A 13,692-nucleotide genomic window follows, 5' to 3' on the forward strand; every position below is an offset into this window, starting at 1 on the left:
GTATAACAAATGAGTATGTTAAAGCAGGTGTGTATGCATCAGAGAAAATAGTAAAACCATAAATCATATATTTGGGCATTGGGCATAAATCCTATATAATCTGGCCATTTCTTCCTCCTTCCCCCGTATCCATGCTGGTCGCCGGTCCCTTTGTGTCCCTCTCCCCTCTCTCTGGCGCCTGTGATCCAAAGGGAGTGTTCTGGAGCACATCTGTGAGTGCTCGAGTCCCACTCTCTGTCCTTCATTTGGCACTGATAAGATGGGCTCTGCCCTCCAGCTGCCCGCGACAGCTCTCAACGGCACTCAAGAAGCTGACCAAGCTACAGGTGCCCTCTCTCCACTGGAACACTACTCACATGTTTTCTTCCCTCACGGTCATCTTCCATGGTTATCCTTTTTTCTCCTGTAAGATACTGCTGAGAGAGAGAGCAGCCTGCTAACCTCAGCACTGCCAGTCAAGGCTTTGCTGCTTGTGTGGGTCCCATGAGGACGGGAGACCCCTGCAGGGATTGGCATGGCTTCTCCTTTGGCCATCCTTTCTGCCAGTCGTGTTTGGCAGAGCGGAGACACAGGTGCAGAGAGAGAGAGACAGGAGTAGGCGCATCAAAGGGCACCCACAGATTTGAACCTCCTCTGCACAGGAATGTGGTCCCCTCTGAACTCACCATCTACAAGGACACAGGCAGCAGGATCAATCCAACTGCTCCTGCCAACTCTCTCTCTCTCTCTCTCACACACACACTCATTTCTCTTTCCAAGGTATCATGATTACTTACCACATGTTTTTGGACAGAAATCTAGGACAAAAGTGCTTTTAGAAAACAACAGAAATCTGACATTCCATTACATTAGCCATTTGGGACGTAAGAAGAATTGTGGAACAGAGACGTAAAGTTAAATAATCAAACACACATCTTCACACTTGTGTTATTATGGTGGTGTGTTATTCGCAGGTTAGACATGCTAACTTCAATCTATATGGTATAATGGTATCCAAATTGAGGAAATGGCTGGTAGTCTACTACTATTACTCTACGAATATCAGTGTCTCTTAAAATGCAAAACATGCCAAGCAGCCACTTGGCCATTGCCACTAAATGTGATCATAACAAGTGGTTGAGTGTAACAAATGTAACAAGGTAACACAATTCTTATTGGACACTCTGAAGTGTATATGACATGTCTATCATCAAAGTTATCAATCATGTAATCAAACTGACAACACATATCAATGCCAAATGTGGCATCTGCACCCTAAATATCTCTCTGTGTTCAGTGTTTTTCAACACCCCAGTCCAAGATGAGAAGAGCAATGGACACAGAAATAACTGTGATTATGAATGAAAGGAGCCTCACAGTGGAGAACAGGAGGAAAACAAGAAGAGATAATGTTAAAAAAAAGAAAAAACATGCTCTCCTTATCATCAGTCTTGGCTCTCAAGGTCTCCCATGGCTTCAGCCGATACAGTCCTGACCACCCTCATTCTCGCGCTGCATCTAGAGACCACCACAGCTCCAGTCCTTTGAAAGAAACTTTCTGATAAAGACTCAACGGTTCAAGCATCTTCTACCATCCCCTGGGATCTCCCTATACGGCACAACCAGAGCTCACAACCTGTAGTAGGTCTTCTGCTCTATGATTACCCGTCTGGATGTCAGCAGTGGCTCCATGGCTTGATCCGCAGGGGATCCACAAAGACCATCTTCTGTGTCTGTGTGCCGAGCTCGGAAACAGATAACCCTCTAAAGAGAGCGACGAGGCTCAACCACAGGGGACTCTCCACCAAACATCACGATGAAGAGTGCGGTGCTGATGGTGATGCTGGGGCTGTCTTTGACGGGGCTCAGAGGGGCTGCCAACAGCACGCTGGCACAACCTCATCACTGCCTGGCCAATGGAACAGTGCGCTCCTTCTTCTGTTTGGACAAGGAGGTTGAAAAGGTGCCTACCAATATTCCCCAAAACACAACCTACATGTAAGTACACATGAAAACACACACACAAACATACAGCATATTGTGCATACATCTCATGCTATAAATGAATACAATTGTTTTCACTTGCACTATCCATGGTAAGGGAAGCTCTTAAATTAATTACAGTGCTAAATATTGTTGCATGCTAAAATTATTGTTATAAATATCATGAGATTGGTTCAAGAAGGATTTGATGATAAGCTTGAGGACCTACCAATAAGACCATACATGGAGTGTAGTACAGGAAACTGATAATTCAAATTCCCCCAGACTAGTGAACATTCCCTACCATTTCCTGTCACATAAATATTTTCATAATGGGATGTGTCTGCACTGTTTTGCCTGGTTTGTTATGATGGGCATCAGATGTTGAAAACATTTTAAAAATGTTGCCTTAGTTGACACTGATACATACTTTATGTAATCTCATCAAGGTTATGGGAGCTGATGGAAACATGGTTTTTGCCTTGAGTTAAGTTTGGGGCAAGCACAGGTCATCTCTTTTAATCAGTGGCTCCAATCAGTCAACTCACCTCCAAACCTATTGAAAGGGCATGCCTCTCTGATCTGAGACCAACTCATTTTTTAAGCAAAGATTCAAGAGCACAGCTCGGTTCTACGTAAATCTTGTTTTTGCTGTTTAAGTGACTTGTTACTTAACAATCATTGGATTTGCTTTCTTCATTTGGTAGATGTAGTCATGACATGAATGCTGTGTTGCTACATTCTCTGGCCATGTGCTGGATATGTGTGTGTGAGAGTGTGTGTGTGTGTGGCCAGGTCTTAGGCTACTGAATTCACCAGGAACACAGAGTCCTGCCCTGATATCAGTGGATACATAGTGAGAGCTGCAGCTGGGTCTCTTCAGGGCTCACACGCAAGCAAGAGATGACACATAAGTCCATTCAAGTGTCCTTTCTCATGGGCTCAGGTCACTGCAGAGGGAACAGTTTTCACATTCTTCCTGTACTGCATACCAGAGAACACAAAGTCTTTATTATCTTTACACTGTATCACGTTTTGAAATCACAATGCGTTCATAGGGACAAAAAAAATAAAATATCAAGAACCGAGAATGGGAAAGAGGAGGAAATGGCTGCTGTGTAACGCCTAAACTAGCCCTATGTGCAACGCCTAAACTAGCCCTATGTGCAACGTGTGCAACGCCTAAACTAGCCCTATGTGCCCTATGTGCAACGCCTAAACTAGCCCTAAAACTAGCCCTATGTGTAACGCCTAAACTAGCCCTATGTGCGAAGGCTTAACTCAAGGCCTACTCCAGGCAAACTTACAGTATAGTACAGAACAAGCTGTTAGTGTGCGTTTGAGTTGCATTATGGCAGATTGACCTTTAAGCACCTGCAGGGCCAGATTTTAGTTTAGCTCACTGAATTTCAGCCTTATTGCAAGTTCATAAAGACAACATAAAGGCAATTGTCATCATAAACGCTGAATTATTTGTGATATAAAAATATCATATTACATACTTAAAACCATGCTTAAAACACAGGCTAAAATATTGTAGATTGTAGAAATCTACAATCCGTTGCCATTAAAGAGTCTGCACATGTATGAGCTTTTCCATAGCTCACTTCTGCATCTTGGAATGGACAGTTGGTTCAATTTGTTTTTTGTGGTTTGATCTGTGATCTCTAAGGGGAGGTAGCCAGAGTCTCTATAGCTGAAGTGTTCTTTGCCCTGTGCCTATGAGGTAAATACTCCCCCTCCCCTTTGTGCTAAACTCAGCCATCAGCAAAGGTGGCACATTCCTTCTTTTTTCAAAGCCAAATGAATAGCTAGACAAGCAAACCACAGAAATATAAAACAAAAACTTCCAGAAGCTCTTTTCATGTTGACTGTAGTCTCTGCTTTCCAAGAAAGGCAACTTAAACATTTGGAATTGTTTCTTGGTTTCATTAAGAGGAAATCAGTATCAAAGTAACATACTTATTCACTTTCCCTTACTTAAAATAGGGGCATCATTTAAGTTGTGGATTACAGCTATGCCATGCAGTGAGAGAAATAGTTAATGTTGTTCTCCTTATATAAACATAATGTCTTATTTCTTAACAGAGTATTCAAGCTAACCCACATCAGCATCATACCAAAAAGAGCCTTCTTTGGTTTACAACACCTAAAAACCATGTGAGTAATGCAAAACCAGATTATAATGATGAAATGGGTCTTTAATCTGCAAAGTATGTTTGCTTGGGAGGGGAAGGAGGAATTTGGAGAAGGATAGTTATGAACTCGAACAACAGTCCTGTAACCTTAGTGGTATTTAGTCTTGATTGAATATGTTTTGTCTTAATATAGAACATGATGTGTGGAAGAGATCCAAAACATAATAGATATGAATCACAGAAATCACACGGAGGAGAGTCTCTCCCTCTCTCATACACACACACACATAAATGTGTATGTAAATATTAAAAGGCCTCGTGATGATATTAAAATGTGTGATGTGTGCGTAGTGGTTCCATCATTTGTGTTTTCCAATTTAGGTCATACAATGAATGAGAGAAAGCCATGACCAAGGCAGCTTTCTGAAAAAAAGCTTTAAAAAAAAAAAGAAAAAACTTTACACTCGAGCATTTAGATTGTTAAGGACAGGAAACACCTCTATTGCTCTCATTTAAATGATGGAGTTGTTGCTACACATTTCTCCCGTGTAGCTTATTATTTGTGAGCATAAGTAACACTTGCATTCCTATCCTCTAGAATGATCTCCGAGAATGGAAATCTGCAGAAGATCCATAATCTCTCCTTTGCCAATCTGCCCAGCCTGTCAGAGATGTGAGTTGAGTGAATTCACCATTGAGTGAATTCCACTGGCAGCTATACATGTTCTCTAAGGCAAGGCTAACAGACAAACAGGTCTGGCACACACATGTAAAACTTCACTAACTGTTGGGCATGCTACTCAGGTGTTCCATAGCAACAAAATGTGTGTTTTTGTGTTGTTTTTTTTGTGTTGACTAAAGTTGAGAGGTCATTTTGGGTGGATTAGGTTCATTTAAAGACGTACCTGCTCTTTGTCTACAGAACAATAACTAAATCAAAAAATCTTGCCATCATTTACAAGAATGCCTTCTTGAACCTGCCTAAACTGAAACATTTGTAAGTACCCATACTACTACTAGCGAAAGATATTACATTTTTAAAAAATAATTACAAATAATTTTGGATCAGCTGGACAATGGCGCCACCCAGAGGATATACTGTACTGTATGTGTACACTGGGTGAAAAATACCAGCTAATGATGTGTTCACAAACATTTGAAATCTCTGTCTGTGTGATTGTGTATGTGTGTGTCTTTATGGCCAACACCCTCAGGACAATATCAAACACTGGACTGAAAACACTGCCTGTTTTCTCCAGGATCAACTCATTTGCGGAGGACTTTTTGCTGTATGTTGCCCTTCCGTTCTTTCCGCTCTACAGTTTAGTGTCAAACGCAAAGACTCCATACCATCCTATAGACCCCTTCAACAATAAAAACAAAAACAATGCTTGAATGTTCTATTTGGTTCCCAATCTACTTCCTCTGCATTAAGATAATGTTAATGTAATGTTAAAACGGAAGCCTTGTGGGGCCAACTCTGATGCTGATAATGGAACTCTCTTGAAGGGGTCTATACAAAATACACATATTATATATATAATAAAGTCTGTTTCTTTTTGTTCCCCAGGGATCTCCAGGAAAACATGCATCTGCAGGTCATCCCTAGCGATGCGTTCCTGGGACTGAGCATGGACACCATCTCAGAGCTGTGAGTAGCAGCTGGTCCCTCCAGAGGCCCACAAGGACACACTGAGAGTGTAGTGATGACATGAGTCATGACAAGAAATACATCATGGAGATAGTAAAATGCTAGCGATCATGCCCAATTTCAAGCCCGTACATTTTTGTCACATTCAGCAAACATCTCCTCACGATTCCCTAGTTGCCCATCCTATGAGTACACTGTAAAAAGAAAAACTCTCGGTAGGCAGCAGGCTCTGAAAACTGGAAACAAACAAATTTACATGAAATTTACATTTCAAAGCAGTCACTTTTGTACAACAAACAAATATACAACACAAAAAGGACCACCAGACAGGTACCCCCCCCCCCCCCCCTCCCAGAGAAACTCCACACACCGTTTTATTTTTGTTTGGGGGATAGGCTGCCTCAACATGAACTTGACACTATTATCAGTCACACACACTGGAAACCACAGAAAGCAAGTTAACATACACATAACAACACTAAAACATGACTTTTATCTCAACCAAAAACAGTCCCATGAGCCTTTGTGCTAACTAGCTCAAATCAGCATGTCTCCCTCCCTCTGGTCGCTACAATATTTTAATCCTCAATTCTCTCCCTGTGTGTGTGTGTGTGAACTCTGCATAATAGGAGGCTGACTAAAAATGGTCTCACCAAGGTGGAGAGCTTTGCTTTCAATGGCACCAAAATGCGAACATTGTAAGTGAAGAAACAACACACCTTTCCAGACTTTTTGTCTATCTTTTTTCACATTATTCTGTACCCCCCATTAAACCACTGCAATTACCTGCATTAGATATGAACAAAAACTGGTAAATAATACAATGTCATGTGTATTAGATGCATTATGTATAAACCACAGGACAGTGTTTTATGCAAATAAAAAAAGTGTATTAACACCTACGTATATAAGCACATACGTATTAACCGCAGTGCCCCAATGAATGAAGAAAATCAATGAATGAAGACAATAAATGTACAGCCTGTCTCCATGTATTAACCTATAGCTGAAGAAACTTAGCAAAATCATTGTACAAGCCTTGGTTAACTTATTAAAAGAAGTGGAAATTATGCTAAAACATTATTGACTTCAGCAAATTAATGCCAATAGTTTTAAACTGAAATAATTCTAATACATAATTCTCACAGGCAAACTCTTATTTGCTGTGTTTCATTACAATAATGCTTATTTCTCTGAAAGTCTTGCAATTCTTACAGTTTTGCTCATCAAACATTTCAGTAATGCATGTTATTGAACTTCAGCTTTCTGACAATATTCCATTTACTCTCTCTCTCACACACACACACACTTTCAATCTGTCTAGGTCTCTTATGGGAAACCAAGAGCTCATCCTCATCCACAGAGACGCCTTCTTAGGAGCTGAGGGTCCTATCTCTCTGTAAGCACTATTCTATTTTTGAATTCTTATTTATGCTGCCCTGTGAATTATATCCTTCTCAGTGTTTGTCAAGACTATAAATAAATGGTTATTATTCTGTCCCTTGAAGAGAAAAAATGGTTCTTGTTGGGAATGAGGACTGCATTTTGGAAATTACTTGGCAACCAAAACCAGAATGATTGACACAGAGCTCCAGCCATATGCATAGCACTGTCTTGTTACCATATCAAACTGAAGCACTAAATTAGAATACTGGGAAAACTAGAGGTGTTTTTTTTGTAGAAAACTACAGAAAGCTCAGATAGATCCAAACATGATCCACAACAACTGAATGGAAGATTTTAAGCATTCTGGCTCTTCGTCTCTGTACATCTAAAATCTGAATGATATGGAAATCAAGTTAACTTTGGTGGATTTTGAAAGCATTTGTACTTCCTTGCTTTAGAACAGAAAAAAGTAGGCATAATTCTCACATTCAGTATGTGCTCCACAGAGACATTTCATACACAGATGTCCACGCTCTGCCAGAGACCATGTTAAGGACCATCAAGAGTCTTGTGGCCACCTCTGTGTACTCCCTGAGAATGCTGCCTAGGCTGGACCTCTTTGCAGACCTCATAGAAGCCAACCTCACATATCCTAGCCATTGCTGTGCCTTCGCCAACTTCAGGAAGAATAGGTCAGTTGCTTTACTCCATTCTCAGAGCAGAACCGTGCTGCCCCCAAGGCTTTCTTTGGCTCCACAGGGCCAGATGGTTGTGTTTTTATAATTACACCAATGTCACAACAGATTAAACCTTTTACACATTTTTAAAGATGTTGTAGGCCAAGGCAAACCCTTTGAATGTGCATCTTTTTTTGCGTCTATATTAGGTCAGAGAGGCACGTTATCTGTGACAACCCCAACCTCCCTGCAGAGGAGCCGATCCTCTACCGTGATTACTGCGAGATGAAGACGGAAATCCTCTGCTATCCCAAACCAGACGCCTTCAACCCCTGTGAGGACATCATGGGTCACACCTACCTGCGTGTGCTCATCTGGATCATCTGTGTGCTGGCCATCGTGGGCAACGCCGTGGTGCTGCTGGTCCTTCTGACCAGCCGCTACAAGCTGACCGTGCCACGCTTCCTTATGTGCCACCTGGCCTTTGCGGACCTGTGCATGGGTATCTACCTAATGATCATCGCATCGGTGGACATCTACACTCGAGCACAGTACTACAACTTTGGCATCGACTGGCAGATGGGCGTGGGTTGCCGTGCAGCTGGCTTCTTCACGGTGTTTGCAAGCGAGCTGTCCGTCTACACTTTGACAGTCATCACCCTGGAGCGATGGCACACCATAACGTACGCCATGCAGTTGGAGCGCAAGCTGCGTCTGCGCCACGCGGCCGCTCTGATGGCGGGCGGCTGGGTGTTCGCCTGGCTGGCGGCGCTGTTCCCGGCAGTGGGCGTCGCCAGCAGCTACATGAAGGTGAGCATCTGCCTTCCCATGGATGTGAAGACGGCGGCGTCGCAGAGCTACGTGGCGTTGCTTCTGCTGCTGAACGTGGCCGCCTTCTTGGGAGTGTGCGCCTGCTACTTGCGCATCTACACCACCGTGTGCCACCCCCAGGCTCTGGCCCCGCTCACCAGTGCCTCAGACACGCGGCTGGCCAAGCGAATGGCTGTGCTTATTTTCACTGACTTCCTGTGCATGGCGCCCATATCCTTCTTTGCTATCTCAGCGGCATTCAAGTGGCCACTGATCAACGTGTCACAAGCCAAGGTGTTGCTGGTGCTCTTCTATCCCATCAACTCGTGCGCGAACCCCTTCCTCTACGCCTTTTTTACGAAAACGTTTAAACGGGACTTCTTTGTGCTGGCCAGTCGCTTTGGCTGCTTTAAAATGCAGGCGCAGATTTACCGCACAGAATCCTCCTCAGTTCAGAATGGTGTCTGGGTGCCCTCTCCGAAGACCAGTGAAAGCACTATCTATTCACTGATCCACATGACTCATAAACACTGACCGGGAAGTGGTCTTGCTGTGCTCCACCCTATCACATTACATGTGTCAATAATGTTAAAGGTTTTGGACTTTGGATTAAGGGGCTTTCAAAAAGCAAAAACAATTCACCGGACCAGACAGACCAGTCCATTTCTCTCAAGCTTAAGCTTAACTTTAATTCATTTTTGCTATGAAGACAATTAGTTTAAGGCCAATTTTTAAAAGGACAGACCCAGTCTGGACTGGGCAAACTAAGAACACTTTTATTTTATTATTCCTAAAAGGAACTGAGACACCTGACTAAAACCCTGTTTTGTAATTTTACTGAATGATGAGGAAAAAACAATACCTGGCTTTGCTGATAGTCCATGTTTTGTGTTGTATACTGTAATTTTTGTTTGTAAAGTGCACCTTTAATTAGCTGAATGATTTGTATATTAGAACCTAACTGCCTACAACACTACCAAGGGTGCCATCATATCTGAACTTTTGAAAACGTGCTTTTAATGTTAAATACTGATGCGCGTGTCAATGTAATGAAATGCATACACACCAATATGTAAAAATATATTAATCAGAAGATTAAAGAAATGCTTCTTATTTACATCAGCACTGTTTGACTACAATATGACAGCATTAACAGTAGGCCTATACAACATTAGAAGGTGGTACAGTATTAGGCCTACTGTACATTCTGGGTAACACACTAGTCGTATTTATTAGGAAGAAAACCCAACTGCAGCACCTCTGTCATGGGATCCTCATCGTGGATAGGCTTAAAGGAGAATTCCGGTGTGATATTGACCTAAAGCAGTGTTTCTCAAACTTTTTTTCTGGGGACCCACTTTTTAAAAATGACAGACTATCGCGACCCAACTCGTGACTGGTAGTTAACAAACTAGATCAGTGGTTCTCAAACTTTTTCTTTCATTCCCCACTTTGATCAAGGAGGCATTCTCAAGCCCCACATGTCCCTCATCGCTCTAAGAAAGTGGTAGGTCAAGCTTAAAATTGTCAAATTTATTGAAATAATGACAAGTTCTAAATATATCCTCTTCAACAGAGTTAAAATCAGCTGGTGTTGCAGATATAATAATAAATAAATACATAACACACATATTTCTGTTTTCCAGCAACATATTAGGAAGCATAGGCCATTTTACAGCATTGTACAATATATTCAATGAAATACCAACATGCTGCATTAAATGGATCCATAATCCAGTCATACTGAGCACGGCTGGTTGGGAAATATTTTTGAAATAAACTTTGCAGGGATGTGATGTAGGCCTACTGTTTAATACATGGGATCACAAGAGTGCCTCCCAATCAGACGTTTCAGTGATTTCGCTCAGAAATCTCAAAGGCATAATACTGTCGCGATCGAGGCGCCTGTCCCATACTCAAGTTTTTTTGGTAAATGCAGTAATCTTATTTGCTAGGTGAGGTAGGTGCTTGTCTTGCCTTGTAACTGGACATTTAACTCAAATGTATCGCTAAGATATATCAAATATAGGCTATCGCTAAAATAGGCCAGCTTCGTCAAGAAATGTTCATTAGTGAACGTGCTTGCAGATTCAAACATGCACTCTTCCTCCAAGAAGAGGCGACTCCGAGCTCAAACACGCGCGACATCACTTTACCTCGGAAAAGCCACCTTGCCTCGCTGTGAAACAGTACAGCCTTTTGGTCAGCTACCATCTCTTTGCAAAGTGCGGAGAATAGACGCGCTTTTAAGGGCCGGGTTTTGATGAAATTCACCACTCTCACAACAACGTTCAAAATCTCATGTAGGTCGGGACTAACTAAGCTGCCTTGACACGAGCGCTTCCCTGTGAATAACACAGTGCGTCCATTGCACATCGGGTGCTACCTGGGCCCAGTCTACAGATAAATAAATAAATAAATAAACTCCTGATTTTCACGTCAGTTCGTGCCCCACCTGGCATGTCTCGCGACCCACAGTTTGAGAAACGCTGACCTAAAGTGTGTTGAAACATGATACCGAGTGTGAACGTATGTCTCATAGCTCATCTCGGCTTGTCCCCTGCACTCAGAAATCTGGCGCTAGTTAGCCGATGCTACTAACAGTTTTTCGATGGGGGTGCCTCGAGCATCGGCAATTTAAAGGCACACTATGCAGGTTTTTTAGGTTAATATGCAAGTTTTTTAGCTTAATTTACCTTCATTTAACAGCTTCAGAGTCATTGGAATGGTTATATGACTTTTTTCGGGTTGAATGGTGCCCGTCTCGCTTCCCCCTAGCACCTGTGAGAGGAAAAACCACCCTTGCAACTGCGGGCCGACGGCCTCAGTGTCAGGAAGTATAACGAGTGTAACAAATTGCTTTACTGCATTCAAATACACTATACACGCCAGGCACCGCCTAGAAAAAGGTAGCGATGGAGTTTCTCAGACATTCGTCATGACAGAGCCAGCGAAAAAGAAGCAAAAACTGAGAAAACAGTAAGGAAATTGCCAATTATGCATAGTTCACCTTTAAAAAGAGACATCTTGAATTTAGTCACGATAAGTCAAGCGACGAGTACGAATGAACAGGTATGATAAGGGATCAGATTCCAAAAATAATTCCGTGGAAATGCATGGATTCCAGTTGATGCTACTGGGAGCAACTGGAATCCATGCATTTGCACGGAATTATTTTTGCACTCTAGAATCTTTGGTTCTAACGTTAGTAACGTTAACGTGAGAATCCCACAACACCTCGTGAACCCAGTAGCCTACATCCTTAGCACAAACGTTAAGTTTAAACATGCAGGACAGGAACGTTAAAAGAAAGTTACAAATGCTGGGCAAAGAAAACTCTTCAGACAAACTATCTTACATTTCACCTTACCTTTCGCCGAAGTCAGACAGCCGTTGTCAGGCAGCCATTGTCCTCAGGCGACTTCACTTATCAAGACATAATGACGTAATATGCGCACCTGAAGGACTCAATCAGATTATAGATACCCTGGGAGTTCGTGCAGTAAAAAGAAACTCTGCACCAACACTGACGAAAGAATGGACACCACTAAAACTATATAAAACACACTGACAAGTGTACAAAATCCTCAATATACTCCAGTGTATACTCCTGCCAGGACTTTTACAGGCTTTTCCCAAATCACAGAAGAAACGTCGACGCATCGGTATAGTAGCAGATAATCAGGCAAGTCTTATTTAAATAAACTCCTGGTGCACTTACAAACTTTCTAATGCCTCGTTATTGGACTAAAGGTCATAGTTATACTACTGGTGCAAAGGACCCTAGGGTGAAACTACTCAGAACCATCGCTTTAAGTCATGTTGAAAAGAGGCTGAACCTTGCAAACGATTTACATTTATAGACCACTGAAACCACGCATGAATCACACGTGAAAATGACCATCACGTTAGGTTGTGACTGGTTGGTTGTGAGCAAGATCTAACGCCCTCCTCCGCCCGCGTACATCGGAACTAGCTCCCGGTTAGCATTAATAATCGTTCACTACTTAAATGGCACCGACAATCAAAATATCCAGTGGAAACTAGATGGCAGAAGTGTGTAGGCCAATCGGCCCACCATCTTTTTCTACTTTGTCACCTACAGAGTTTGACAGATACGATCTTTCGAAACGCCATGTTATTTCCCATAGACATTTGACGACCGGAAGTTGGATGGATACAGGATAGGTTTCACCTGGATAGGTTTAACCTGGCTTGATGAATCCGTGTCTGCTCATCCTGGCTTGCACGTTGTACAACCAATTAAGCCTGTACGCTCTTGTTTTGGATTCATTGAGCGCAGCTCAGTAACTTATCCCGGATGTCTTAATTCTGCTTTTGTGCAACAGGCCCCATGTTGCCTGAGGATAGTGCCAAGTGGGAGGAGGTAGATAATAAACAACAGAGGACCCAACACAGACCCCTGGGGTACCCCTCTTGTCACAGCAGTGCTCTCAGACTTGCAACTCAGCATTTGTACAAACTGTGTCCTTCCAGAGAGATAGGAGGTGAACCACTGGTGAACACTGCCCCGCACTCCGATATTGGCTAAACGCTCCAGGAGGAGATGGTGTCAAAGGCTGCACTGAGATCAAGGAGAATCAGAATGGAAATAAGTCCCATCATCAGGAGGTCATTAGTAATTTTAATTGAGTCATTGTCCTTCAGGTGATCCTGGAGTTGAGTTGCTACTATCTTCTCAAGAACTTTGGAGAGAAAAGGAAAGTTGGAAATAGGCCTGTAGTTGTTGAAGTTGTCAGAATCCAATCCAGGTTTTTTCAGTGTTGGTCTGACAATAGCAGTTTTAAAGGATGGTGGTACAGTGCCAGAGAGAAGAGAGGTGTGAAATATTGATGTAATCATCGGAGCAATAGATGGCAGGCAGCTCTTAACCAGGCTTGTTGGAAGAGGGTCCAGCTGACAGGTGGAGGAATTGCACTTTTTGATGAGGCCACAGATGGTACTTTCAGCAGGGAGACTGAATTCACAGAGTTCATTGATGGAAGGTGAGCCGAGAGTGCTCGGTGAGTATGTTTGTTTCAACTGAGTAATGGAACATTCTAATTGT

General features: G+C 42.6%; 1 protein-coding gene across 1 annotated transcript; it reads left to right on the top strand.

Moving 5' to 3' along the window:
• The first annotated feature begins 264 nt into the window (after window positions 1–264).
• fshr (follicle stimulating hormone receptor) lies at window positions 265–9,719 on the top strand. The gene is made up of 10 exons (XM_042079059.1): window positions 265–1,977; window positions 4,051–4,122; window positions 4,699–4,773; window positions 5,023–5,097; window positions 5,315–5,389; window positions 5,671–5,751; window positions 6,381–6,449; window positions 7,076–7,150; window positions 7,644–7,829; window positions 8,024–9,719. The coding sequence occupies exons 1-10, from the start codon at window positions 1,796–1,798 to the stop codon at window positions 9,156–9,158; spliced, it is 2,025 nt and encodes a 674-aa protein (XP_041934993.1). The 5' UTR covers window positions 265–1,795; the 3' UTR covers window positions 9,159–9,719.
• Window positions 9,720–13,692: the final 3,973 nt, after the last annotated feature.

Source organism: Alosa sapidissima, chromosome 22, assembly GCF_018492685.1.
Source record: "Alosa sapidissima isolate fAloSap1 chromosome 22, fAloSap1.pri, whole genome shotgun sequence".
Taxonomy (NCBI): domain Eukaryota; kingdom Metazoa; phylum Chordata; class Actinopteri; order Clupeiformes; family Clupeidae; genus Alosa; species Alosa sapidissima.

Excerpts from the sequence above, each read along its gene's own strand:
- fshr (XM_042079059.1), top strand. The coding sequence starts at position 1,796 with ATGAAGAGTGCGGTGCTGATGGTGATGCTGGGGCTGTCTTTGACGGGG. Across the intron at positions 1,978-4,050 it reads CCCCAAAACACAACCTACAT|AGTATTCAAGCTAACCCACA; the intron begins GTAAGTACACAT and ends ATTTCTTAACAG. Across the intron at positions 7,830-8,023 it reads GCCAACTTCAGGAAGAATAG|GTCAGAGAGGCACGTTATCT; the intron begins GTCAGTTGCTTT and ends CGTCTATATTAG.